Genomic DNA, 26,746 nt, shown 5'->3' on the forward strand with positions numbered 1-26,746 from the left:
GCTTCGTACTACAATTGATTCACAATTCATTGTCTTCATGAGGACGCAATGGAGACTCTATTCCTAGGCTCAATAATAATAATAAATATGGTGAGGGTCTCTGGACAGAATGTCCAATACACTCAAAATGTCAGTGCAACACGTTGAAAAGGAGGTTCAATAAGAGCTACAACGAGCCCTTTCTGGGCTTTTGCTTATTGCAATCTCGTGGTTAATATTGTGGATATGCGTTATAAAATCAACAGAAATAATATTAGTACTACGTAAAGGGACGGAAGCAGGGAAGCTAACACTTGCACTGGTCTAGAAATTCAGCATGTCGTCACATCTAATGAAAGGTTTGCACTGACAGTCTTTGTGATGGTCTGAGCGTGGATGCTGGCCACAGAAAAACATGAGTGGAGGGATAGAAAAAGAGTAGAAAAAAAAGGTTATTCTCTTTCGGCAGCTTGCTTCGATGTACTCAGTCTTTGAGAGAACAAAAAAATTCAACCATGGGAGAAAACAATCTTTTGAAGAGTTCTCAATTAAATTAGAAGAGTGTAACCGATGAGGAGGGGTCAGTATTCGTCCTGTTCCTCTTCTGGCTGCTGATCATCTGGCGCCTCCTCGTGGGCTTCCTGGTCCAAATCTGGTCCGTCTCCTTCAGCCAGCTCTTCAGCTCTTTCCTACAAAAAGATAATTTAAAGAAGGATCCTGGGCGTCAACAAGACTAAATTTTTACCATCAGCCACTCGCACCGACCTGATCGTCTGAAGCGTAGAGCACTTCCATTAGCCGGTCGACAAAAGGGGCATTATCCTCGCCCTGCTCCTGACACAGGAGCTCCACCTCTCGCAGTTTGCTGAAGTAATAGTCACGCTCCTTCTCCACTCCTTCCAGGGCCACCTTTAAAGTGTTCACCTAAAAAAAATAAAAAAAATATGTATTGATTCTTTAAGATAACACCTGTGTGGACTTTCAGCTAAGCAGTCACATGCTGATTGCTGTTTATGTCATGTCATGTGTTCTGGCTCCTTAAAGGGAAACTGCACTTATTTTGGAATGTTGCCTACCGTTCACAATAATTGTGAGAGACAAGACGACAGATGCATTTAAAAAAGAAAAAAAAACATTCTAACTTGTAAATAACGGTCCTCTTACTCTGGAGTCAATGGGAGGTCCTCTATTCCGCCCATTAAGCCCTCAAAATAACCATCCGAAAAGTGCCAACAGTACACCATTTACATTTCGTAGCTTTAATATTAACCAAGTATTAGTGATAGTTATTATAAGTGCTAACACAGACAAATTATTTATAGCGGTGCCATGATCACAAAGAGTTACCAAGCTTATCCACGGCTATGTTGACATCATCGGCTGGTGACCAGCTTTCTCGCCTCAGATCTCGTGGAAGTTTACTCTAGATCATAAATAATGCCTCCCACTTGGATAGTAGAAGGATGAAAACATAATCCGACAAGTTGGTACACTTTGACAGCCAATCTGGACCCGGAAATGACAAAAAAAAAACACGAAAGGAAGCTTAGTTCCAACCCCCTTTTTCCTCACTAGAATTATGAGTCATTTAGAGCTGAAACGATTACTCGAGTAACTCGAGTAATTCGATTACAAAATATACTTGAGGAATTTTCGCTGCCTCGAGGCGACGCTAAGTTTTTTTTTACGGCATTTTGCCTCGTTAAGACCATGTCCACACGAACACAGATACTTAATAAACGCATACTTATCTCTGCGTTTAGGCCTCTTGTCCACACGCAGACGCATACTTGTGTCTTTCAAAACGCAGACTTTTACAAACACTGGCCAAAGTATAGAGATACAAAACTCTCCGCTCAGCGTATGCATGGCACAAACGGAGAATTGTGATGACGTCACAGTTGTACACTGTCATTTACAAGCTCCACAACACTGACTTGCTGGCTTTAAACACATTATAAGAGGACTTAATGCATGTTTGAACGTAAACATGCAGCTATTTTCACTCAATATTAATAAAAAGACACATCAAAATGGGTTTTGCGACACTCCCGCCGGCGCAAATGACAGTCAGCTGTTTTGGATACGATCGCTGTCGAACCTCCACCTGATGGGACAACTTTGACAAGCAAGACTTTTTGCTGTGTGTCATAAGAAAGCTGCAACATTATTTTATGTTTTTAGTCCTTATTTAACGACAAATCATGAAGTTAACTTACGAGTCTTGCGTCCATTTTTGTAGATGGAGCCGGGCGTGACCGTGCTCGCGCGTAAAAAGCGACCAAGTAACTAAAAAATAGCATCCTCCTTGTGGTGTGTACTGATGTTAAAGATAATATACACTTCATTACACATGTAACATATCACTATATCCATGATTAAATGCTTTATAATTCCACGAGAGTTTTGCAGCAGTACACGCATATGGAAGTAGAATTGTCTCACATCAACTTATATACATCAATATGATATTAATACATATGCATATATTAAATATTCAAATACAAATACGATATACAAATAAATAAATAATTTGTATAAATAAACGCGTATTTGTAAAAATAGTTTTGAGATTTGAACATATATACCCTCCCTAGTGTGCCTCTGATTGGCTCGCCAGTATCTGACCATGTCTGAGACCCAGACCGCTCTGGCTGCAGTGCCCTCTGCTGGTTGTTTAGGTCACATTTATTTGTGCATCTGGTTTGTGGTAGGAATGTCTCATAGACACAAAAGCAAAAAAGTGATTCACATATGCAAATTCAATACAAATACAAAATCAAGCATATTTATATTCAAATCTCAAAAATATATTTTCAAATACACGTTTATTTATACAAATTATTTATTTATTTGAATGTCACATTTTTATATTTATAAATTTTATTTGTATATATTTTCAAATCTCAAAAATATATTTACAAATACGCGTTTATTTATACAAATTATTTATTTATTTGTATATCACATTTGTATTTGTATATTTATTAATATATGCATATGTATTAATATCATATTGATATATATAAGTTGATGTGAGAAAACTCCACTTCCATACACGCACGTCCGTGCACTTTATATAGGCACTTAAACATGCAAAAGGGTTTCGTTAGTGCACGCTGATTTTACAAATAATGTACACTTCACAGCACATGTAATACATCACCATGTTGCTGAACATGTTATAATTCTATGAATGTTGGGTTTCAGCAGCACAGGCGTGCATTCGCTCTTTAATAATGTTCCCAGGATTCTGTGTGTACGTGCAGGCAGGTTTTAAAGATAATGTACATGTCATTGTACATCTAAAGTCGATCAAAGTGATATATAGATGTGCATGACAGCAAGTGTATGTGTTTGTGTGTAGACATAGACAGTTTTGAAACTACACTTGTGTGGATGGAGATTGATTTAACCCCAAATATGTGTTTTTGAATTGCTCTGTGTTCGTGTGGACATGGCCTAAAGCTCACGTTACGCATTGACTGTTTAGGTGTTGCACAGCGTGTTTACGTCACAGATCATACGCTCCCTGCACTGCACAACACCGCTCCTTTAAATACGCTTGAGTTTAGAAAACGTTTTCGCCGGCATAACTCGCAATGGCAGACGCCGCAGAAAGCAGTGGACAAGAGCCATAGCAAGACGAGGGAATTAAAAAGGGACACAAGTTGTCTAAGGTGTGGGAACACTTCCCACTAAAATCGAAGGAAAACGCAGTAGTATGCAAACATTGCAAAGTGGAGCTCGCATACCACAATAGCACAAGTTCGATGCTGCAGCACCTGTCAAAAAAGCATCCGATTGAGGGATGTCCGGAGGCGAGGTAAGTCATCTATTATCAAATGTAAACACAAAAGTTGTGTTAGTAAAATAAATGTTAATCATTATGATAACTAGGATGTGTTCTCTCACTCCCGCGAAGTCATCAAATGCCGCCAAAAGGTGTTGAAAACTAACAACGCTATCCGAGCTGTCGCGTTCAATTAGCCTTTCATTAGTAACCATGCGAAAGTAGTCGTGCAAAGTTATTCGGGTTATTCAAGTCATGCAACCACATGCTACTTGGATACCTTGCACTTGCACCCACTATAGTCTCTGTAGAATGTAAGAGTTCCAAGTCCTTGTTCACAGTGGTAGCACTTGTTTGCCAAGTTCCTGTCAGCCATATTGGTTCTGAATATGAAGTTGCACATTTAAAATGCAGTATTAAAGGCACTACCTAATCCACTTTTTATGTTTGGTATAATGAAAACTGTTCTTATTGTTTTATTTTTGATACTAAGATCTAGTTTTATTTTTACTTTCTCAGGGAATACTAACTTTGAACTATTTATATATATATATATATATATATATATATATATATATATATATATATATATATATATATATATATATATATATATATATATATATATATATATATATATATATATATATGTGCGTGTTTTCATTTCATAAAACATGTTATGATGGCAAAATGAACATTGATTACTACTTTGCAATGCAAAGAACTGTATTGCATTCTTAAAATGTAAAACTGTTGTTGTCATTATTAAGTGGTTTGTCTTTTTATGTTGTTTATGTATTGTTGGCAGGTTGAAAACAGATTGCGTGGAGAAACCACCATTTAAACGGCACCGTATAATAATCATCAAAAACAAACGAGACAAGAACTTCCTTTATGCGGACACAGCACATAGGGCTGTGAACGCACCTGTTTTTATTAGCACACACAAATTGGCACAATCAACCATGGATGCATTTCAGCTGTGCATGTCAGCCTTCAATAATGAAAACAGGCGCTTAGGAAATAAAAGACAATTAGGCCAAACGCAATAATTGAGGGCTCATCTTAACATGTATAATTAAACCTTAATTAAGCATAAATATTGCTCCAGCCCGGCTGCACCAAATAATAATATAAATCCATTTAATTAAGTCAAAATACAAATAAGGCAACAAGAGATGTATCCCACACTTCTCTTTTGTAAAGTAAATTTGTACAGCCGATATGGGCATCTACATCAACAATATGATTTGCCTGAAAAGCTGGACAGGACACAAAAAAAAAATCAAGCAAAAATATGATTTCTTCGATTACTCGATTAATCGATCGGGATAAATATTCAATAGCTGCAGCTCTAGAGTCATTCTTCATCTAAACGGGAATATAACATCCAAACATCTAAATAACTATCCTAAACCCGCAAACAATACTCTACATCTTGTGACCTGAATATTACCCAAATATTAGAAATGTTATTAGAAATGTTAATTATAAGCGCTACAAGAGAGCTAAAGTATTTTTAGCATGGAAAACCGAGAGCTAACTATAGTTTATGCTGCACTTTAATGTCATTATCAAATGAAACTGTACATGGCAGTAATGCAACATCCATCCATCCATCCATTTTCTACCGCTTATTCCCTTTGGGGTCGCGGGGGGTGCTGGAGCCTATCTCAGCTACAATCGGGCGGAAGGCGGTGTACACCCTGGACAAGTCGCCACCTCATCGCAGGGCCAACACAGATAGACGGACAACATTCACACTCACATTCACACATATGAATGCAAACTGCCGTAAAACTGTAAAGAAGAAGAAGCTTATGCAACACTGCAGCATTGATGTCTTGTTTTCTGCCGTTCTGCTCCCGCATCATCGCGTCTCGGCTCGTCAAAGTTATTCGAGATTATAAATCATGCCTCCCATAACAGGATTTAGCCTTGAATCTATATGTTTTTCATCTGTGACATTCAGTTAATACCCAGAGATGGAGACATACACACTACAACATAGGACAGTGTCAGACTCAGCAGCAGCTATTTTTAACCCTTCGTCTGGATTAAAATTAATTATTAATCTAAACGGGAAGATATAAACATCCTATCAGTCATCATAACAGTGAGAGCATACATTGTACAGTAAGCAATCATTTTATTATGTTTGTATTTCTTGTTTAGCACTTAGCAATACTGCTACATGATGCTTAGCGTTTCATTAAAGTTGGATCGGTTTAGCAGAGCTTCTAAAACTTGTAGCTCAACTGTAGCTGAAGTAGTAAATCACTTATTAAAGTCATGGATGTAAGATTGCATTAATGGTATCTGCTACAAATTAGTTTGTTCAATTATAGCATGAAGCTTTTTATTACATGTAATCTTAACAAATTCATGATTATAGTGTAATGGCAGCGGCGATATGAAGGAGGTATTTGAAGAGAAAAGGGGAGTGTTATTGCAGTCGGAACTAATCAATGGTGAACAAGTATTTTAATAGCAAATGTTGATCCAAAATCGGAATAAGCCCTCTAATCGAGTCGTAAAGACACGAGAAATAATGTTCTTTTGCAAGGTTATGCACAGTGCAAGTCACACTACACGAGGGCATTTTGAATGGGGAGGAGTGAGAATACACTGGTGCCTTGACACAGTACCATAATGCAGGTTTCACAGGCTGAACCCCAAACTGAAACCAGCAAAATGCAACATCATGCGTATCTAAAGAGCAGCGACGCATTCAAGTGTTTTCAAGGGTCAAAATGTCTGCAAAATACCTACCAAAAGAGCATCCATATTGGGAGGTGTGGGGTAATGGAAAGTGAGATACCAACATGTAAGTTCTTACCTGGTCAGTAAGTTGAACGACCTGCACCTCCAGTTCTTTCTCTCCTTTAGCTGGAGTAGTTGCAAGGACTCTTTTGGCTGACGATGGTCTGGATGTTGGTGTTGCAGACTTTGGGGTGGTTGATGTTGACCTTGATGCTCCTGTTAGGAGGAAACATGTTTTTTTAAGTGTCAAGTTTGGGAAACTAAGCACATTTGGAGTGTAGCTTACCAGCCGTTGGGGAACTGGCTGCATGGTGGGACTTTTTGGGCAGGTTAAAGATCTGCTCGCCAGGGTCAGGCGGGGGGATGGCATCCTGGCCCTGCCTAGCTTCCACTGGGTCGTATTCTTTGCCGTCGTAATTGGCGTCAAAGAATCTCTTGAACCACTGGATGAAATCGAGATTGTCCTGAAATCGGCCTTTCACCAGTTTATCCACAGGGATGATCTGAGATGCACAATTTGAAGCATGTAAACAAAATTGTGGTTAAAATGTTTTTAAGAAAACGACTTGTCAAGCCCACCTTGTCCACTTTGATTCGTTTGAACGCCGCTTGCAGCAGTTTGAAATTGTGAATGTACTCGTGCTCCAATTTCGCTTGAAACTTGACCTTCTTAAGACTCACGCAGCCAGGGAAGAGAAGATCCATAAACTGGCAGTAGGCAGCTCCTTAAGATGTAATAGCAGGAAAAGAAAGATGCATAAGTCTTTAGGAATTATTCATCAGCCTGAGTGACACTAAATCTGCGGGAATACTCGAGAGCCAGATTGGAGACTTGTGGTTTCTTCAAAATAAAACTTGTTATCAGCAGTAGAATGTCGTAGTTGTGCTTCTGATGCGCCATACAAGGAGGATGCCATCTTGTTGTGGTTGTGGAAAAACTGGATCGAAGCCATGCACCGACAAACAAGCCAGCGATGACCACAAACAAAGTAATAAAGATGTAGGAATTAGCCTACATCCTAACGTGTTAAAAGAGCGACTTAAAATTGGATTACTTGGGTCCCAGCAGGAGGCCGTGGCACACCACGTGTTTATTTATATATAGCCTGGCCAAGGAGAAATGAGCACTGGTGGCTTTTAACCCACCTTGTGTGCTGGGTGTTTATGTCAGAACAAGTTATTGAACGCAAGGATCTCACCTGAGGAGAGCTGCTCAACTTTTATGTAGTTCAGGCAGAGGATGTCGTTGACCCAGGCAGTGATGTCATGCCTGCTCATAGTCTCCTGGGTTATTGAGGTAGAATACACATTGACCGCCATTCCCCAGCTGCAACACAAACATCAACACATGAGGACTGAAGTCTTGAACTTCTTTGGCTCTGTTTACACTACACAGCAAATCGGATTTTTTTTGCCCTCAAGTGACACGGATCTGATTTTGTTTGCCAGTCTAAACGCTCCAAAAATGCTTCAAATCTGATCTTTTCGCATCAGATTCAGCCCACATCAGGAGGTAGTCCAAATCAGATTGGAATGTGATCTTTTCAAATGTAACTTCAGTCTAAACGCAATGCGACCTGAATGCGACTCTTCCGTCAGCTTTGGGCGAGCAACGTCACTCGTGTGCGCCGAGAAAGACGCAGTCGCCAGCGGAAGTGGATACTTCATCACAACATCCGGTTTCGGTGAGCAAAGTCTATTTAAGACGACCGAATTTTCAACGCATCAGTTATAGCGTGTATGTAATATATGAATATATATTTTGATTCCGAGGAAAAAACGATTGTTGAAAAAACGAAATTGACACTGTGGCACATTTGTTTACATGTGAGTTGAAAAATAAAGCTACCGTAGATCCACGCTGATGTCCGTCTCTCCTCTACTTAACAGCAATTAAAAGATTAGAATCTTCCAAAATATATTACACTATATACATCTATTCATACATTATATTACTTTAATTCATTTTCATGTAAAAAAAACAACAACAAAAAACACTAATTTTTAAAGCGTGGCAACCATAGCTATGGTGGCAACTTTTATTTTATTTTTTAGTAGTAGCGACTTCCCCCCGGTGAACTTCCTTTGTTTTCACATTAGCGAACTGCGAATGCCAGTGACATCGAGGCCACATTGGAGCCAAGTTGGGGCCACATGCGCGTTTACACTGCAGTCTGGAATCACATTTTACTTGCAGTGTAAACAGTTAGATGGAAAAAAATATGACTTAGAAAAAACAAACAGATTTGGGCCACTTTGGACTGCAATGTAAACACAGTCAAAGTCATGTCCCAATTGCTGTTTAATTTTGGAGAAAAAAATTACTGTAGCCGTTTAAAGAACTATAATTGGCTCTGAAACCACATGCATCATTTTAGGGTTCCCAACCAATCAAAGATGAATACAAATAATATGTAGTAAAAGAAAAGCATTTATTCTGATATTACGTTTATACAAACATAGTAATTGTGTTTTTTTTCCAGAGAAAACTTGCTAAAAATATATTGAATAAATTGCATGATTATTCTGCATATATACATGAATAATGTGATACATTTTTGTGATTAATCACATGAGTTAACTCGTTATTTTTGACAGCTCTATCTAAAAACATTGAAGGTTAGCAGCCCTGTAGGTATTTTCATAAAATTTCAAACAGACGCTTAAAGAATGTAAAACAGTGATCTGAATCATGGCCAGAACAGTTAGAAAAAAGGTTTTATGATGGTAACAGCTTGATTTAATGCGTGAAACTGGTATCAAAACATGGAGTAGCTCCCACTCTTATGTATTCTTACAAAATGTATTCTTATAAAATACAAAACCAACGCACGGCAGGTAATAAGTTTAAAACAACATTTCACTAAAGCAAACAAAATTGTCCAGTCATGGTAATAAAAACTTGAAAAACTCTGTCTAGAGTACACTTATTAATGACTAAAAACTATGTTTTCTGCGATTAATCACAATTAATTTTAAGTAACTTTGTACAAACTGCGATTAAATATTTTAATCGTTATATGAATATATAAAAAATATATATATACATATATATATATACACACACACATATATATATATATATATATATATACACATATATATATATATATATATATATATATATATATATATATTTATGTGTGTACACAAAAATGTATACATTTATATATGTATACATATATAAATATATATATTTAAAAAATTGTTTTTAAATTATATGTATACACACACACACACACACACACACACACACACACACACACACACACACACACACACACACACACACACACACACACACACACACACACACACACACACACACACACACACACACAGTTGCAAGAAAAACTTTGTGAACCCTTTGGGATTACTTGGGTTTCTGCATAAATTGGTCATAAAATGTGTTTTGATCTTCATCGAAGTCACAACAATAGACCAACACAATCTGCTTAAACTAATATCGCACAAAAAATTATAGGTTTTCATCTTTTTATTGAACACAACATGTAAACATTCACAGTGCACGGTGGAAAAAGTATGTGAACTCCTAGGCTAATTACTTCTCCAAGAGATGATTGGAGCCAGGACTCAGACAACATGGAGTGTTGGTTGAATTGTTGGTTATGTGACGAGATCATATGTGTTGGTTAAAGCTGCCCTGCCCTATAAAAAACACACACCTGTGATAAGTATGCTGTTCTCAAGAAGCATTGCCTGGCATATGCCTCGCACAAAAGAGCTCAAGAATGGTTAACTTTCATAAAGCTGGAAAGGGTTACAAAAGTATCTCTAAAAGCCTTGATGTCCATGTGTCCACGGTAAGACAGACTGTCTACAAGTGGAGAAAGTTCAGGAAAAAAGGCACAGCACACCAACATCAAAACCTAATCCCAAATGTGAAATATGGTGGAGGTGGCATCATGGTTTGGGGCTGCTTTGCTGCCTTGGGCCCTGGACGGATTGCTTTCATCGATGGAAAAAAAAAAACCAAATTTATCAAGACATTTTGCAGGAAGACCATCTGTCTGCCAACAGAAGCTCAAAAGAGGGTGGGTAATGCAACAGGATAACGACCCCAAGCATAGACGTAAATCAACAACAGAATGGCTTCAACAGAAGAAAATATGCCTTCTTGAGTGGCCCAGTCAGAGTCCTGACCTCAACCCGATTGAGATGCTGTGGCGTGACCTCAAGAGAGCGATTCACACCAGACATCCCAAGACTATTGCTGCCCTGAAACTTTTGTTTAGAGGAATTGTCCAAAATGTTAAGGGCTTCAAAAAGGTGATCGTAGTGGGAGAAAAATAATGCATGGACCAATTACAATACAATAGAAAATGTAATATGATCCTTTTTTTTCCCGATGTTCTTTTGTTTATTATTTTCCTTTTGGTGGTTTTGTTTCAATGTCTTAATTATTGTTTGAAAATTATAGCGAAAAACAATTTTTATGTACATATTTTGAAAAACTGTATAGAGATATGTTTTACTTTTATGTTCTGATTGGATATCATATTGTAGTTGAAATAAAGTTGAAAAAAAGAGCTGTGATTGGTCAGCTTGTTACAACATATAATTTCAAGGGTTCACACTGCCCACCTTTACGACCGTCTCTTCATACAGTTTCGAAGCAACGTGCACATCTAAGTGACCGTTGTTTTAAAATGATTAGTTCCAGCGCCAACATTAAATAAAGTGAGTATTGTTACTGTTCCACTACTACACACAAGAAAACGTGTGGAAAAGAATTGCAATTAGGTCTTGCCTGTGCGTACTGAAACAAAGATTGTAGATGACGAACAAGACGCTCACTTTGTTCTTGTAATTCTGCTGTCGAATAAACATGCTCAGCTGCTGAGAGCGATGCACAGAGTGAGACCTCTTGTATACGGTTTGAAAGCCAGAAATGTATCAATGACAGCAAAGTTATTGAGTTCATTTTCATTTATTGTTTGACTTATTGACCATCAGCCCAGGCCTACATTTGTACTAATTATTCTAATGCCATTGGACATTGAATGTATTGTTTTTTCAATGCCACTATCGTTCTCAATCATTATGAATGACAAGAACACGTCTTTTGGGGGGGGGGGGGGGGGGGGGGGGGGGGATTTTAAAGATGAATAAAAAAACACTCGGAAAATGCGGCTAATGGGAGTCACTTTTGTAGCCTTCAAAGCCCTCTAATACAACTTCAAAACTCTGCATCAATGTTTTCTGTACACCCTGCAAGTCTTTCTATAATGTAGTAACAAAAACGTTCATAACAATATGTAATATGTACAGTATTTACCATATTTTGGTCATTTTAATCATTGCAGGAACTAATTCTTCTGCCCATTTATTTCAGTTTCTATAACAGTGCACGTCTGACTTCTGGCAACAACCCCTTCCGGATACAAACATGCAAGTGTGTTCTAATCATGGCAGATTTGGTAACAAACCACAAAGATGACTATTTTTGGACAAATGAAGATTTACAACCTTATCTGATGACTGAATTATGCTGATAGTATATATTTGTACCATGAATTGATTTACGTGGACCCCGACTTAAACAAGTTGAAATACTTAATCGGGTGTTACCATTTAGTAGTCAATTGTACGGAATATGTACTGTACTGTACAATTTACTAATAAAAGTTTTATTCAATCAAAAAAATATATTTTTTAATCTGAATTTATGGAGGATGAACTACTGCTTCAAGAAGACAGTACGAAGGAAGGTTGAGAAGTTGGAGCAGACGGAAGCCAAGAGTGAGATGAAAGTGAATCAAAAGATGCACAATGTGGAACTTGAAGTCAAGCTATTTCGACATAAATGGAGTGCTTACCCATAATTAACAGGAAAAAACATCCCTGGCCAGCTGGACCAAACAGACAACTATCCATCGAGTGAGTCACACTTCATATTGGTCATGATACACACAGCATGTCATGCGTGTTATCATGTTTGGCTAGCTGTGTACAAACAAAACATGAAATGTAGGCTAAGACTTTACAGCTACTGTAATATGATTGTTCATGTTTTTCAGTCAGTACAGATTGGTGTCTTATCGCAATATGTTGTACATTACAAACTCAAATGTGTTTTGTGCTGACGTAGAAGCTAGCTTATTTCTTGCCGTAGTTAGCTTCTACGGCTAATACAGTAACACGCCAATGTGTTAATATGCTAGAAAAAGAGTTCTTCAATGTTCGCTGTTACAATAACAATATCGCTACAATTTGGTTATTATACAGGTTACAGAACGTAAATTAAGTATTGTTGACGGTGTTTAAAAGCATTTTTAAAGTGATTTAGAAGTAGAACTGATTGCCCCCATTAGCTGCATTGCTAGCCACCAAGAACAAGCCATTTTTTATGTTAGAAAGCGAAAAAGAAAAACAACTTTTGTCTTCTTGTCTCTTATAAGGATTGTGAACGATAGGCAAACTTTTAAGGGGAACTGCACTTTTTTTGGAATTTGGACTTTGTAATCTAGTAACGGGCACATTTGTAGTAACATTTATTATTTACATATTTTATTCATTTTAAGCATACACGGCGCATTAATTTAAAAAAACGCATCACAATATTGTTTTGTTTTTTGTTCTTCATCACTGATTATTAATCACTGCACTTTGAGAGCCAACAGACATGATAAATTATCACTTACTGTGCAACGTCTGCTGTCATTAGGATGCCGACAGCTGGGATGTTAATATACTCCCATTTAGGTTAAGAATGTCTCATAATCCTCACGAAGAAACGGGGTGAGGTTGGGGGGTGCGTCTTTTCGTGTTGTCCTCGCCAGTTTCGGGTCCTAAATGGCTGTCAAAGTGTACCAACTTGTCGGAAAACCTATTCACACTTCTTCCGTCCAGGTGAGATGCATTATTTATGATTTACAATAAACTTACAGGGAGCAAGGAAGCGAGGAAGCAGCAGACCACTTGATGATGTAAACATAGGGACACACAGGAGTGATCATGGCACCGCTATAAATAGTTTGTCTGCGTTAGCGCTTGTAATAACAATATCACTAATACTTGGTTAATATTGAAGTCATGAAATGTAAATGGAATATTGTTGGCGGTTTTTGAATGGTTATTTATTGGGTTTTATGGGCAAAATAGTGAAGCTCCCATTGGCTACGCTGTAAGCGGACTTTTATTTACATTTATGTAATACTTAAAATGCATTCCAAAAAAAATCCATCTGTTGTCATGTGTTTCACAACGAATGTGAACGTTTTGCAAAAATCACCAAAAAAGTGAAGTTCCCCTTTAATTTTCGCAAAATCCATTAATAAGGCTTTTAATGCTATTTATTAACCCGCAGAAACCCTTCTATAACGTATTTCTATTTTCTTTATTTCCCGTGGGAAAATTGGGGCTAAAGCTATTCGCAAACCAAATATGCGACCCACATCCAACCAAAATATGTCTTCTTAAACTGACTCTGTAATTGTAGAGAAAAGTCAAAAAACATTAAAGTACCAAACAATCAGAAGTCCTCAACATGAAGACTCTAGACCAGTGTTTAACCGTAGGGCCCAGCGTTGTGCCGCGAGCCAAAAAATAACTGTTGCTCAGTTGTGGTCCATATCTGCCGCAGCAGTACTCAGTTGTAATACACTTTTCCACCATTTTGGTGGGGATGACAATCTCACATGGTCATCTTCACAGGTCTGAAGCTTAAGTTGTAGAGAAGTTTCTTCAGCGCAATGATTATGACTAAAGTGGTTGGGCTGATTTTCACTTGCACTTTAAATTTATTGACAGTTTAGTTAAAAAACATATTAATTTAGTTTACGTTAGCACAACATAAGTTCCTTCTTATTATGTATATTTGGTTAGTACTTTTTATTTTTAATTAGCCTGACCTCAACCTATGGTTTATGTGTCAAATAAATAATAATCTTAGTGATTACCCCTGGTCTCATATTATTTGACAATTTTGTAAACTGTATGTAGGTCAGATTTAATTATAGAATACGATTGAAATTAAAAGTAGGATTACTAATTCAATGTTAATATTTGAGTGGGCCCGGGGCCCTTCATAAGTGGAAAAGTTGGGCCCAGAGATCAAAAAGGTTACGAACCCCTGTTCTGGACTAGAAATTGGATTAATGGGTGTTTGAAAAGAGGAGGATCTTGAGGAACCATTCCTTTTCAAGAGCCATTCATAATACTGGCTCGTTATTTTTTTATTTTTTCAGAACTAACTTGTTTTTAACCAAGGAAACAATCACAGGTGGCAGTCATGAGATTTGGATCAGAATAGTCCAAACCTATAGATACACAATTGGTGGCAATAATTCTGAAACATTAACAATAATTCAATTAAGTTTGTTTTCATTGTAAATATTCCATAAGGTGGTGCTATATCCCATATCCTATCCCTTAAGTGTTGACAATGAGATCCCTATTTTATTTTATTTTTTAACTCCGTGAATCATATATACACAAACATACATAAAGGAATGTCTTGCACGATAAAAATGTGAATACTAAATTGTACTACTCTACCAGGTGTTTGTACCGGAACTACTTTACTGGGCATTTTTTATCAAAATGGCTTGCAAACAAACGGTTCGCAACTGCATCTCAGTTGTCAAAGTTTACTCAAGAGCAACGGGTTCAAAAGACTGACTTATTCACGAACGTCACATTTCCTGACCAGATCTAAACATATTGACTTTAGGTTTAGTCTATTTTGTAGGCTTTTGATGATGCCCAGTCTAATCGCACAATTGTGCTTAAATGGGCCACATTATTTTTTAATCAGTGCCTCTTGTTATATAACCTTAGACACTGATCAGATGTCTTTTTGACACAAGACACACACGCACCAAACCAGGTTGGAAACATTGTTCAATCTATACCACTGCAAAACAGGAACAATACCTCTTAAGAATTATAATAATCAACAGTGTTGACCAACAAGCATAGACCAATTTAGCCTAATGCTGAGACAGCTAGTACAATGTCCCATCACTCACAGCAATTAAATTGAGCAAAATATTCTATCTAGTGTTCACCACTTGCATCAACACCTTGTTACCAATCTCCATGTCAACATGTGTGCATCATAACACACTCATGCTCAGCATGCAAACAATACACTGACTGACCAGCCGCAACATACACCTCAAATGCCTTTTATAAACACATCCATCCATCCATGTTCTACCACTTGTCCCATTCGGGGTCGCGGGGGGTCCTGGAGCCTATCTCAGCTGCATTCGGGCGGAAGGCGGGGTACACCCTGGACAAGTCGCCACCTCATCACAGGGCCAACACAGATAGACAGACAACATTCACACACTAGGGCCAATTTAGTGTTGCCAATCAACCTATCCCCAGATGCATGTCTTTGGAGGTGGGAGGAAGCCGGACCACAATGACGCTCAACTGTGATAATCATGATCATAAAAAGCTGTACAATACAAAAAGCATCTAATCACAGTGAGTTTTCATTAAAATGCATTATCCATGTACACCAAAACACTTGTTTAAAATGACTTATATCACCATTAAAGTCCATCATTATGTAGACCAGTGGTCCCCAACCTTTTTTGCACCACGGACCGGTTTAATGTAGGCATTATTTTCAGGGACCGGCTTTCCACTTGTGCCAGATAAACACAGCAAAAATAAGTGCATGAAAAATACAACTCACTATAATGCTGAATTAGTGGGAGCCATGGGCTTGTTTCTTTGCAATGAGATGCAGATGGAAATCAGCCTTTGGCTACAATCTGTCACATTTACATTTTATATGTTCATTAATGTGCATTGTATCATGTCATAAAGTTATAACAAAAGGCAACTTACTATGAGGAGTTTTATTGTACATCTAGTAACAAACTTGTTGGTGTGTCTAGTGCGGTGGTTCTTACCCTGGGTTCGATCGGTCCCTTGGGGTTCGGTGAGTCGGGCTCAGGGGTTCGGCGGAGGTCAAGACACACCCGACTCATCGTGTAAACCAAAAACTTCTCCCTATCGGTGTATTACGGATACGGCAACAGCAGAAGTCACACTGATTCGCAGGTGTGTAATTTGTTGTGAGTTTATGCACTGTGTTGGTTTTGTTCTTTGAACAAGGTGATGTTCATGCACGGTTCATTTTGTGCACCAGTAAAAAAAACATGGTAACACTTTAGTATGGGGAACATATTCACCATTAATTAGTTGTTTATTAACATGCAAATTAGTAACATATTGGCTCTGAACTAGTCATTATTAAGTACTTATTAATGCCTTATTATAACCCTAACCCTCTAAACCTGGCCCTAACCCTAACCAAATAACTCTAAATTAAGTCTTTGTTACTTAGAATATGTTCCCCATACTAAAGTGTTATCAAAAACATAACTTTGTCTTGAATTTGAAAAAAAAACATCCTTTTATTTTTCACTAAAGAAGGGTTCGGTGAATGCGCATATGAAACTGGTGGGGTTCGGTACCTCCAACAAGGTTAAGAACCACTGGTCTAGTGGGACAGGCGAAAGTTAAGTCGGAGAAAATGCAGTCGTTTATAAATTATTTAATGTTTCTCTGCGGCCAGGTAGCAAATGCGTCACGGACCGGTACCGGTCCCCGGACCAGTGGTTGGGGACCAGTGATGTAAACTGCAGAAACATCGATAATGCAAGGGGGCCAAAGTCGTCTCCCCTGTCAACTACGCGGGTGTAAGCGGTACTAGCATGCTTTGTTAGCCGGCTGGAGATCACTGCGGCCCGGCCTGACTTGTGTGTGTGTGCCTGGAGAGGCATGGAGTGCAGACGTTGTCGGCAAACACATCGAACCACGGGATTTACGACGAGAACATTCGAGTGTCGTTTGACAAGCCGCGTCGTTTAACGTGACGGTGTCATTCCGCAGCCATGACGACGCTATAAAGTGCATGCAATCAAAGAATGGTGGCTAAAAGGTGGTCGGGATTGTTAGCTAGCGGTATGGGGGCGCTCCACAGACATTTTTTTTTATTTCAAACGAAAAGCGATCATTTGTACCTGAATGCTCGCTCCCCTCGCACGGTATTCTTCCGGAAAGGAATGATGTTGGTGCCGTTGTCCGGGTCGATGTCGTTGTTATTCTCTCCATTTGGGGAAAGGGCTTGGGTGGGACCGGGCATTTGCGTCTCGGAGGTGTTCGAACAGACGCCCTGTTCCTCACGCTCGGAAAACACACGCAAAAAAAAAAAAAAGGCGAGAAAAGGAACACGAGGGGGCCTAACAGAAAAAATGAGCCGCACCTATGCACAAGGCTTTTCCTGCTCGCTCGTCTGCTGCTGCTGCTGCTGCTTATTTCTCCACACAAATCTGCCCCAATGACGTAGCATGCAGCCCGGGTCATGTGACCACGGCACTAGTGGCGGCCGCTCTCATTCCTTCCAAAATGCATTGATCACTGAAGCTTTGCGTTCTAAGTGCCTAAAAAGCACCATTAGCCTGCAAGATCAATGCTAAGTTCCTATTCCAACAATATTCTAACCCACTCCCTGTTAGTGGTGTCGTGTGTTTAAAATGACTGAATTATGGATGCGAAACAGTGGACTAAAATTATAATAATAGAATTATGATTTGATTGAATAGAATGCAGCTAAGATAGGCTCCAGCAACCCCTGTTTAAAATGACTGAATTATGGATGCGGAACAGTGGACTAAAATTATAATAATAGAATTATGATTTGATTGAATAGAATGCAGCTAAGATAGGCTCCAGCAACCCCTGTTTAAAATGACTGAATTATGGATGCGGAACAGTGGACTAAAATTATAATAATAGAATTATGATTTGATTGAATAGAATGCAGCTAAAATAGGCTCCAGCAACCCCGAAAGGGACAAGCGGTAGATAAATGGATGGATGACTAAATCATACTTGCCAGCCCTCACGGATTTTCCAGGAGACTCCCGAAATTCAGCGCCTCTCCCGAAAACCTCCCGGGACAAATTTTCTCCCGAAAATCTCCCAAAATTCAGGCGGAGCTGGAAGCGCCCCCTCCAGCTCCATGCGGACCTGAGTGACGTGTCAACAGCCTGTATTCACGTCTGCTTTCCCACAATATAAACAGCGTGCCTGCCCAAACACGTTATAACTGTAGAATGATCGAGGGCGAGTTCTTGGTTTCTTATGTGGGTTTATTGTTAGGCAGTTTCATTAACGTCCTCCCAGCGCGGTAACAACACACAACAACACACAACAACAGCAATCATGTTTTATTCTACCGTAAAGCAGTTCGTCTGCCGTAAACAGCAATGTTGTTGTAATATATTGAGTTGGAGGCAATAAACAGGCGAGGTGATGAAGTACGTCTCTTTACTGTAGACTTCAGAACAGACTCACACACTTGACGTCAGGTGCGCAACACCACGTAAATCGTTGGCCAACCAAAAAGTAACCCCAGTACGCTATAGCCAACATTCACCAGGAGATGGCAACAGACAAACATAGATCACTCTATTACATTCCTCCCCTTTTAGAAATATAGAAGTTACTCAAAATAAATAAACAACCCAACCAAAAAATGCAGCATCTCAATTAAAAAACTGTACTTAAGCCACATTCTTTTTTTTTTTTTTTAGTACTGAACTCTTAACCCTCATTTGTAAACAATAACATGCTTATTATACAAACAGTATTTGTACACCTTTAACACAGATTTTTATACTGTCTTCAGAGATTCAGTTTTTTTGGTGGTACTCGAAACCTTTCTGGGTACCTGCGAAAGGGTGTTCAGCATGGTTAGAAAAATAGTGACAGAGAATAGAACAAGGATGGACAATTCAACCCTTAACTCAACAATGAGTAGATGAGTGTTATGTGTGTGTATATGTGTAAATAAATGAACACTGAAATTCAAGTATTTCTTTTATATATATATATATATATATATATATATATATATATATATATATATATATATATATATATAATAAATTAAATATATATATAGCTAGAATTCACTGAAAGTCAAGTATTTCTTATATATATATATATATGAAATACTTGACTTGGTGAATTCTAGCTGTAAATATACTCCTCCCCTGTTAGCCACGCCCCCAACCAAGCTAGGGGGAGTCAGTCCTTTTATCAAAAGTATCGATACCAACATGATAGGATATTTTCCAGTGAGTTGGTAGGATATTTTCCAGTTTCCTTGAAGGTGTCATGTTATGATTTATTTTCTACATCTAAAACAATTCTTTGTGGTCTGCTACATAACAGGTAATGGTGGTTCTTAAGTCCAAATTGTGCATAGATTATGTTTTACAGACCATCTTCAAGCCGCTTTCTGATTGTCTCTTCAGAATGCGCTGTTTTGAAGTCCTAATCCAGGCAAAGTCTCCTTCGACTGTCTGTCCAACCCATCAGCCATGTTGTAATTCTTAGCGTTTCCATATCAAGTGTACCGACAGATATAAGTTAGAACTGTATGCTACTTTTTTATTAGAAATGGCAACAGAGGAGGATTTTAAGCATGCATGTGCATGTACGAGCCAGTCTGCCTCACAACAAGAAGGTAAAGAAAAAGAAGGAACTTATTGACCACAACTTTGGACTACAACTGAATAAAAATGGCGGACTCAAGCAAAGCTCTTCAGGTAAACCTCTACCATATATTGAGATACCAGCTGACGTAATATGTTATTTAAGTCTCCAATTCCAAACGGCTCGTTTGCAGCAAGTTTCGAAGAAGGCAAGATTGTTTTATAAATATCTCCGCCATACCTCCATGGTTTAATTTCAAAATTTCAGGACTTATGAGGGTCCTAAATACACAAAAACAGGTACCACCAACAAGTTAGTTTTGCATAATAGGAATAAATAAATAATGTTAGCATTCTAACTTAAGAATACCTGAACTTAAGAGTGTTTTGAGATACGAGCGGTCTCTCGGCTAATTGTTATGCCTCAGGTTGTAAGCAAAAACTTGAGTTACAACCATCCCCAACATTAGTTGGCGTAGCAAATGTCACAATGAACCCCGTAGGATCCGACCAAAACATCTGGTCTTACTTGCTAGAATTAGCTCATGTATAGAGATCGACATAACTTTATTTTCCAACCATTGGAAGGAAAAAGGTACGGTAAGTGTGAAGAAGTGGATAATAGTCAGTGAATTAAAGAAACAAACCACTAAAAACATGACCGAGCATGTGGCCAACATGGCGAAGCAATTCGAGCATATCACTGTCAGTCTGCATCATACTGAAGCAGTTTGATGAAGAATGATAAAATTATAGATAACTGATGGATATTTATACATAAAAATATGGAAAAGTTGCTGAAGGTGTGTTTGACGGAGAAGCAGCTGAAAGGAGATACCATAGAAGTCCACTCTCCAAGGAAAATGCTGTACATAATTATTACATTATTTGATAAAACTATTGTAGTTGTTTAACGTACATTCTATTGTTATGTTTTTATACAATACTACTTATATAAAACTATTTATTTTTTAAAGGCATGTGCTGTTTTAAATTAACTTAAATGTATTTCAAATGGAGACTTTGGTTTGAGATACAAGTTTTTTTGAGTTAAGAGCTCTGTCAAAGAACCAATTAAAAAGCTCTTAAGTTGAGGTTCTTCTGTAAATATATTAGATCGATCCTAGCATGATAATATTGAGAATTTCAAGTTCTCTTCTGTATTCATTTTCACAAATATTTGTTGAGTTCATATTTTTATATTGCCAATATTGTTTGTATTCATATTTTTACATTCCTAATATTGATTTATTGTACATAAATACTTTAAGGGAATAAGTGCTTGAACACAAGCAGGTTTTGAGGTCAAAAAGCCAAATGATTTAAATGAAAAGCCAGAAGTATTTTTTGGCTTTTCTTTGGTTATTTTGCACTAATATTCTGCGCAAACAATTTTACTTAAAAGAAGGGGAAAATGGTGTTATTTATTTGTTAAATATTGCTGTATTTACGTTGCTGTATATACAGTGGGCATTCCTCCTTTTTTGTACGACCACGTCTCATATTGATTCGGTTTTTGACCAACATTTTCGCTAAAAGTCCCTGTGTTTTCCACAGGACCGGAATGTATATGTGCTAAATGACATGGTCTAAATTGCATAATTGGCCATGACACAAAACACAGTGTTTGTGTGAGAACGGGTAAGTCTTTTGGTTTGTGTTGTAAGAAAAGAGTGACATTATCTCATGTTTTTAAACCTTATTTAACAACAGAAGGTGAAGTTATTGACTTGGTTGGTGTCATTTCGTGCAGGAGTAAACACTCGTGATTGTGCCTTACAACATATACACCCAACATTGCCTGGGCTCCATCTAAGTTTGAGCTGAGTTTAAAAAAAATGCAAATTTAATTTATTATGAACAGATGAATTACAATGAGCAACCAACTCAGCCGTGACATGTGTGTATTAGGTGTGTTAGGAAGCAGAGTTGCCAACAACTTTTGAACGTCAAGCTACGCAGACAGTCCCATTATAATATAACCAGGGTTTCCTCTACATGGCAAAATAAAAGCCACTACACATTAACGTTTTTTTTAAACGTAAAAACACATTTAAGTAATATATTGTATGAATTAATGTATATAGCCTATTATTTGCGCACTATTGACAAGTGATGCACTGAAAATTCGGCCACCAAAAAAATGTGATTGCCAAAACAGAATGTTGTGATGATGTAACCAAGACGCACACGATTGTCTGGAGCGAAAGCAGCATGTCTGCAAAGTGGACATACTTTTAATATATCTGAGATATACCCACGGACAGCGATCTACAAAATGTGCAATGTGCATAAATTAAGATTCTATGTTATAAACATTTTACAATCCTTTAAGTTAGGTTTTCTTTGTAAAATCTAGCATCTTTATATCGTTTATCTGTTACTGGAGACTAGAGATGCGCGGTTTGCGGGCACAACCGCGCAGTCCGCGGATTATCCGCGGATCGGGCGGATGAAATTAAAAAAAATTAGATTTTATCCGCGGGTCGGGTCGGGTCGGGTGGTTGAAATAAAAAAAAATTAGATTTTAAATAGATTCAGGCGGGTGGCAGTTAAACAAATTCGGAAATATATATACATAGTTAAATGTTGTTACCCACATACGAAAAACGAGCAGGCACCTGCTGCATATGCCACAACAGAAGAAAAAAAAAGAAAAGAGATGGACACTACGGAGCGGAGAAGGGACGCCTCGCCGGGGTCCGGGACCGAGGCCCCTTCCCCCGAGAGGGCCCCACCGGGAGCCGTAGCTGAGGCGATCCGCGAGAAGGGCCCGACGCACGTCCAGGGTCACCGCCGCGCCCACCGCACCGACACCCCGCCTCGTCCGCCTTCGCCGCGGCCGGCGTCACGCGCAGCAGGTAAGCAGCTTACCTGCCCGCCACCCCCGTGGCCGGGGGCTCGTAACAGGGGTCACTCCGCGCGCTCAGCCCGCGCAGCTTACCTGCCCGCCACCCCCATTGCCGGGGGCGCGTAACAGGGGTCACTCCGCGCGCAGTGCGCTCACGAAAGGGGTGGGGCTCACCCTGGTTGATATAGACAGCAGCTGGACGGTGGCCATGGAAGTCGGAACCCGCTAAGGAGTGTGTAACAACCCACCTGCCGAATCAACTAGCCCTGAAAATGGATGGCGCTGGAGCGTCGGGCTCATACGCGGCCGTCGCCGGCAGCGAGACGCGCTTGGAGGTGCGCTCAGCACGGCTCCCATATGATTGCGCACTGGTGTGCGTCTGGGTCGTGACAGCGTGGCACGCGAATGTCTGCGCTGCATTGGATCAGTCTCCTTTCTTTAACAGGCAAAAGCTTTATAACCTCACTAATGCCTTGCATCGTCTATATTAGATATATAACAACGGGCGGGTGCGGGCGGATGCGGTTCTGATCAAATGTTACATCGGGTGGATGGCGGATGGTTGACGACTTTCTGATGCGGTTGCGGATGAAATAATTGCCTATCCACGCATCTCTACTGGAGACGGTATTTATTCATGTTTAAAGAGCAGCTGAAAATGAGCTTCCCCTACTTAAAAGACCAGCAGCCGCCACTGGTCTCCAACAACAATAGAAAATATGCGAGATTTGTTGCTCGTTGTTTTTTGATAAAGAAAAAGTCAGTAAATGGATTGGAAAAGTCTCTAGAAATTTGAACGATTCCCAACAAAGTACTGCATCTTGTACAGTACAAAATCACGCCTATGCCACATCAATGTGGAATGCACTCCCAACAGGTGTAAAAGAAAGGGCATCTCTATCCTCCTTCAAAACCGCACTAAAAGAACACCTCCAGGCAACTTCAACCCTAAACTAACACCCTCTCTTCCTCATCATACCTCCTCGGATTGTAAATAATCAAATGTAAACAATCAAATGTAGTCACTTTTTCTTATAATTTCTGATCTCTCTCTCTGTGTCCAATACTTGCTGTACATATGTACCAAGTCAGACCTACACTGTTCCAATGTCAATTTCTCTGATGATGCAATTGTTGATGACTGAAGTGTTGATTCCAATCAAATCAATCAAAGCCTTGTGTGTTTGTGTGTGTGTGTGTGTGATCTAAACCAGCAATGGCTTCTCATTAGTCGAGCAACGGTCATAAATATATAATTTGTAATATTTGACGGAAAAGATTGAAAGACAAAAACAAAAAACATGATAATGTTCGCTTACCCTGTTCCCTTAGCTTTGTTATACTCCACAGTCTCCACTTTGCTGCACTTTGCCGTCCAGTCTCCTGTTGAATTAAATTAGAGTATGGTCAGAAAAACCTTTATAAATGCAACAGTAAATCCGTGGCTGTATGGAATATTCTTGCAACAACAGCTACTTTGTGTGGCTTTAAGCTCGCTAGCATGTTGTGCCACGTACATTAGTGTTTAAAGGCCTACTGAAACCCACTACTACCGACCACGCAGTCTGATAGTTTATATATCAATGATGAAATCTTAACATTGCAACACATGCCAATACGGCCGGGTTAGCTTACTAAAGTGCAATTTTAAATTTTGCGCGAAATATCCTGCTGAAAACGTCTCGGTATGATGACGCCTGCGCGTGACGTCACGGATTGTAGAGGACATTTTGGGACAGCATGGTGGCCAGCTATTAAGTCGTCTGTTTTCATCGCAAAATTCCACAGTATTCTGGACATCTGTGTTGGTGAATCTTTTGCAATTTGTTCAATGAACAATGGAGACAGCAAAGAAGAAAGCTGTAGGTGGGAAGCGGTGTATTGCGGCAGGTGTTGTGCCGGATAACGCACCCCCGCCGTAGAATGCACCCCTTGACTGTTGTGCCGGATAACACAGCCGGTGTTTCATTGTTTACATTCTCGGAAGATGACAGTCAAGCTTTACCATTGGCGTGTGGAGAACTGGGACAACAGAGACTCTTACCAGGAGGACTTTGAGTTCGATGCGCAGACGCGGTACCGTGAGTACGCATGCAGCTGCGGCTTCCAAACATTTGATCGCTTGCCTGTACGTGCGTGCCGCTATGTGCATGTCACGTACGTAACTTTGGGGACTTTGGGGAAATATATGTGCTGTATGAACTTTGGGGAGGTGAACGGTACTTTGGGCTGTGGGATTGAGTGTGTTGTGCAGGTGTTTGAGTTGTATTGGCGGGTTATATAGACGGGAGGGGGGAGGTGTTTGTTATGCGGGATTAATTTGTGGCATATTAAATATAAACCTGGTTGTGTTGTGGCTAATAGACTTGTGTTTATTTACTGTTTTAGTCATTCCCAGCTGAATATCAGGTCCCACCCGCCTCTCACAGCATCTTCCCTATCTGAATCGCTCCCACTGCCCTCTAGTCCTTCACTCTCACTTTCCTCATCCACAAATCTTTCATCCTCGCTCAAATTATTAGGGAAATCGTCGCTTTCTCGGTCCGAATCGCTCTCGCTGCTGGTGGCCATGATTGTAAACAATCTGCAGATGTGAGGAGCTCCACAACCTGTGACGTCACGCTACTCGTCTGCTACTTCCGGTACAGGCAAGGCTTTTTTATCAGCGACCAAAAGTTGTGAACTTTATCGTCAATGTTCTCTACTAAATCCTTTCAGCAAAAATATGACAATATCGTGAAATGATCAAGTATGACACACAGAATGGACCTGCTATCCCCGTTTAAATAAGAAAATCGCATTTCAGTAGGCCTTTAATACTAAAATTCATAGAATAATTATATAAATGACTAATTAGCATGTATTTTCACCAGTAAATTGGCGAGCTAGACGTGGAGCCAGATAGTGTCGAATACTTACATTCATCTAATGATTGTGTGTATGTTTAACAGTAAAAAGAGGGAACTACGCTGTTGTGTCTTTTCATAAAAGAATAAATAATAATACAACAATTATATGACAGGAGGCGTGCAAATTTGCAGAGCTCGGATCTTACCAAAATAAGAGCATATGGTTTTCTCAATGTTAATCAAGGCTAATTAGCAGCCTGTAATGTTTTAAAATTTAATTAGACCAAAACTACATTTTTTTTAAAAGAAATGCTTTCACAGCACAACAGCACCTTACTTGAGAACCGTCAATGAAAACCATTTTAACGGTCGCCAGTTACCGCCCCCCACACCGCTCAAAAAATAGACAGACCCGGAACACGAAAGAGTTGCACTTCCTGTAGTTTTTAAAATAAAATATAGCAAAGAAGCTAACTTACTTCGCTACAAACTACAACCGGACAAAGCAAATTAATTAGCCCTTTTCCATGCAACAGAACACACGCAATGATGCTAGGCTAACCAACAGCGAGCTTAACGGTAACAGCCTCATCTTATATTTATGCTCCGGTACACACTTTGAAAGAATTATGACAGCCGACATATGCACGGACCAACCAAGGCTAATAAACACCTACGCTAAAGATGCGAACTCACATACGGAAATACGCTGAAATGTCTCCATCTTTCCCTTTTTGCGTTTCTCGTTTCGAAGCAAAACAAGCCACAAAGCGGAACAGATTGGACTCACCAGTGAACTCCAGGTTACGACGTGTAGATAAAAAAAAGAAACAGCTATTTTCCGGCTGAGTCACCCCACCCTCCAACGCCCATTCACTACTACCGCTGAGTGGAAAAACGGCCGCTGATTGGACAGCTTGGCATCAATGTTTCATCTGATTGGCTGGCCGTATAACATCTGTCACAAGGCTGACCAATCATGTACTGGTGCGTTGATCATTTGTAACAGCGGGCTGCTTTC

The 26,746-nt window shown here is 39.3% G+C and overlaps 1 protein-coding gene across 3 annotated transcripts; it reads right to left on the reverse strand.

Moving 5' to 3' along the window:
- Positions 1-31: 31 nt before the first annotated feature.
- On the reverse strand, positions 32-26,612 carry mapre2 (microtubule-associated protein, RP/EB family, member 2). Of its 3 annotated transcripts, none has more exons than XM_061979343.2 (8): positions 26,516-26,612; positions 24,196-24,259; positions 7,735-7,862; positions 7,115-7,260; positions 6,822-7,038; positions 6,612-6,751; positions 745-903; positions 32-668 (listed from the first exon to the last, which is right to left on the reverse strand). In XM_061979343.2, the coding sequence occupies exons 3-8, from the start codon at positions 7,853-7,855 to the stop codon at positions 561-563; spliced, it is 891 nt and encodes a 296-aa protein (XP_061835327.2). In that variant the 5' UTR covers positions 7,856-7,862; positions 24,196-24,259; positions 26,516-26,612; the 3' UTR covers positions 32-560. The 3 variants fall into 3 exon arrangements, with proteins under 3 accessions (XP_061835327.2, XP_061835326.2, XP_061835325.2); XM_061979342.2 differs by lacking the exon at positions 26,516-26,612 and adding an exon at positions 26,422-26,440; XM_061979341.2 differs by lacking the exons at positions 24,196-24,259; positions 26,516-26,612 and adding an exon at positions 17,545-17,848.
- Positions 26,613-26,746: the final 134 nt, after the last annotated feature.

The sequence above is a fragment of the Nerophis lumbriciformis genome, linkage group LG19 (genome assembly GCF_033978685.3).
Source record: "Nerophis lumbriciformis linkage group LG19, RoL_Nlum_v2.1, whole genome shotgun sequence".
In the NCBI taxonomy this organism is placed as follows: Eukaryota; Metazoa; Chordata; class Actinopteri; order Syngnathiformes; family Syngnathidae; genus Nerophis; species Nerophis lumbriciformis.

Excerpts from the sequence above, each read along its gene's own strand:
- mapre2 (XM_061979341.2), bottom strand. The coding sequence starts at position 17,666 with ATGCCCGGTCCCACCCAAGCCCTTTCCCCAAATGGAGAGAATAACAAC. Across the intron at positions 7,863-17,544 it reads CGAGGGGAGCGAGCATTCAG|CTGGGGAATGGCGGTCAATG; the intron begins GTACAAATGATC and ends TTTGTGTTGCAG. Across the intron at positions 669-744 it reads TCTACGCTTCAGACGATCAG|GAAAGAGCTGAAGAGCTGGC; the intron begins GTCGGTGCGAGT and ends ATCTTTTTGTAG.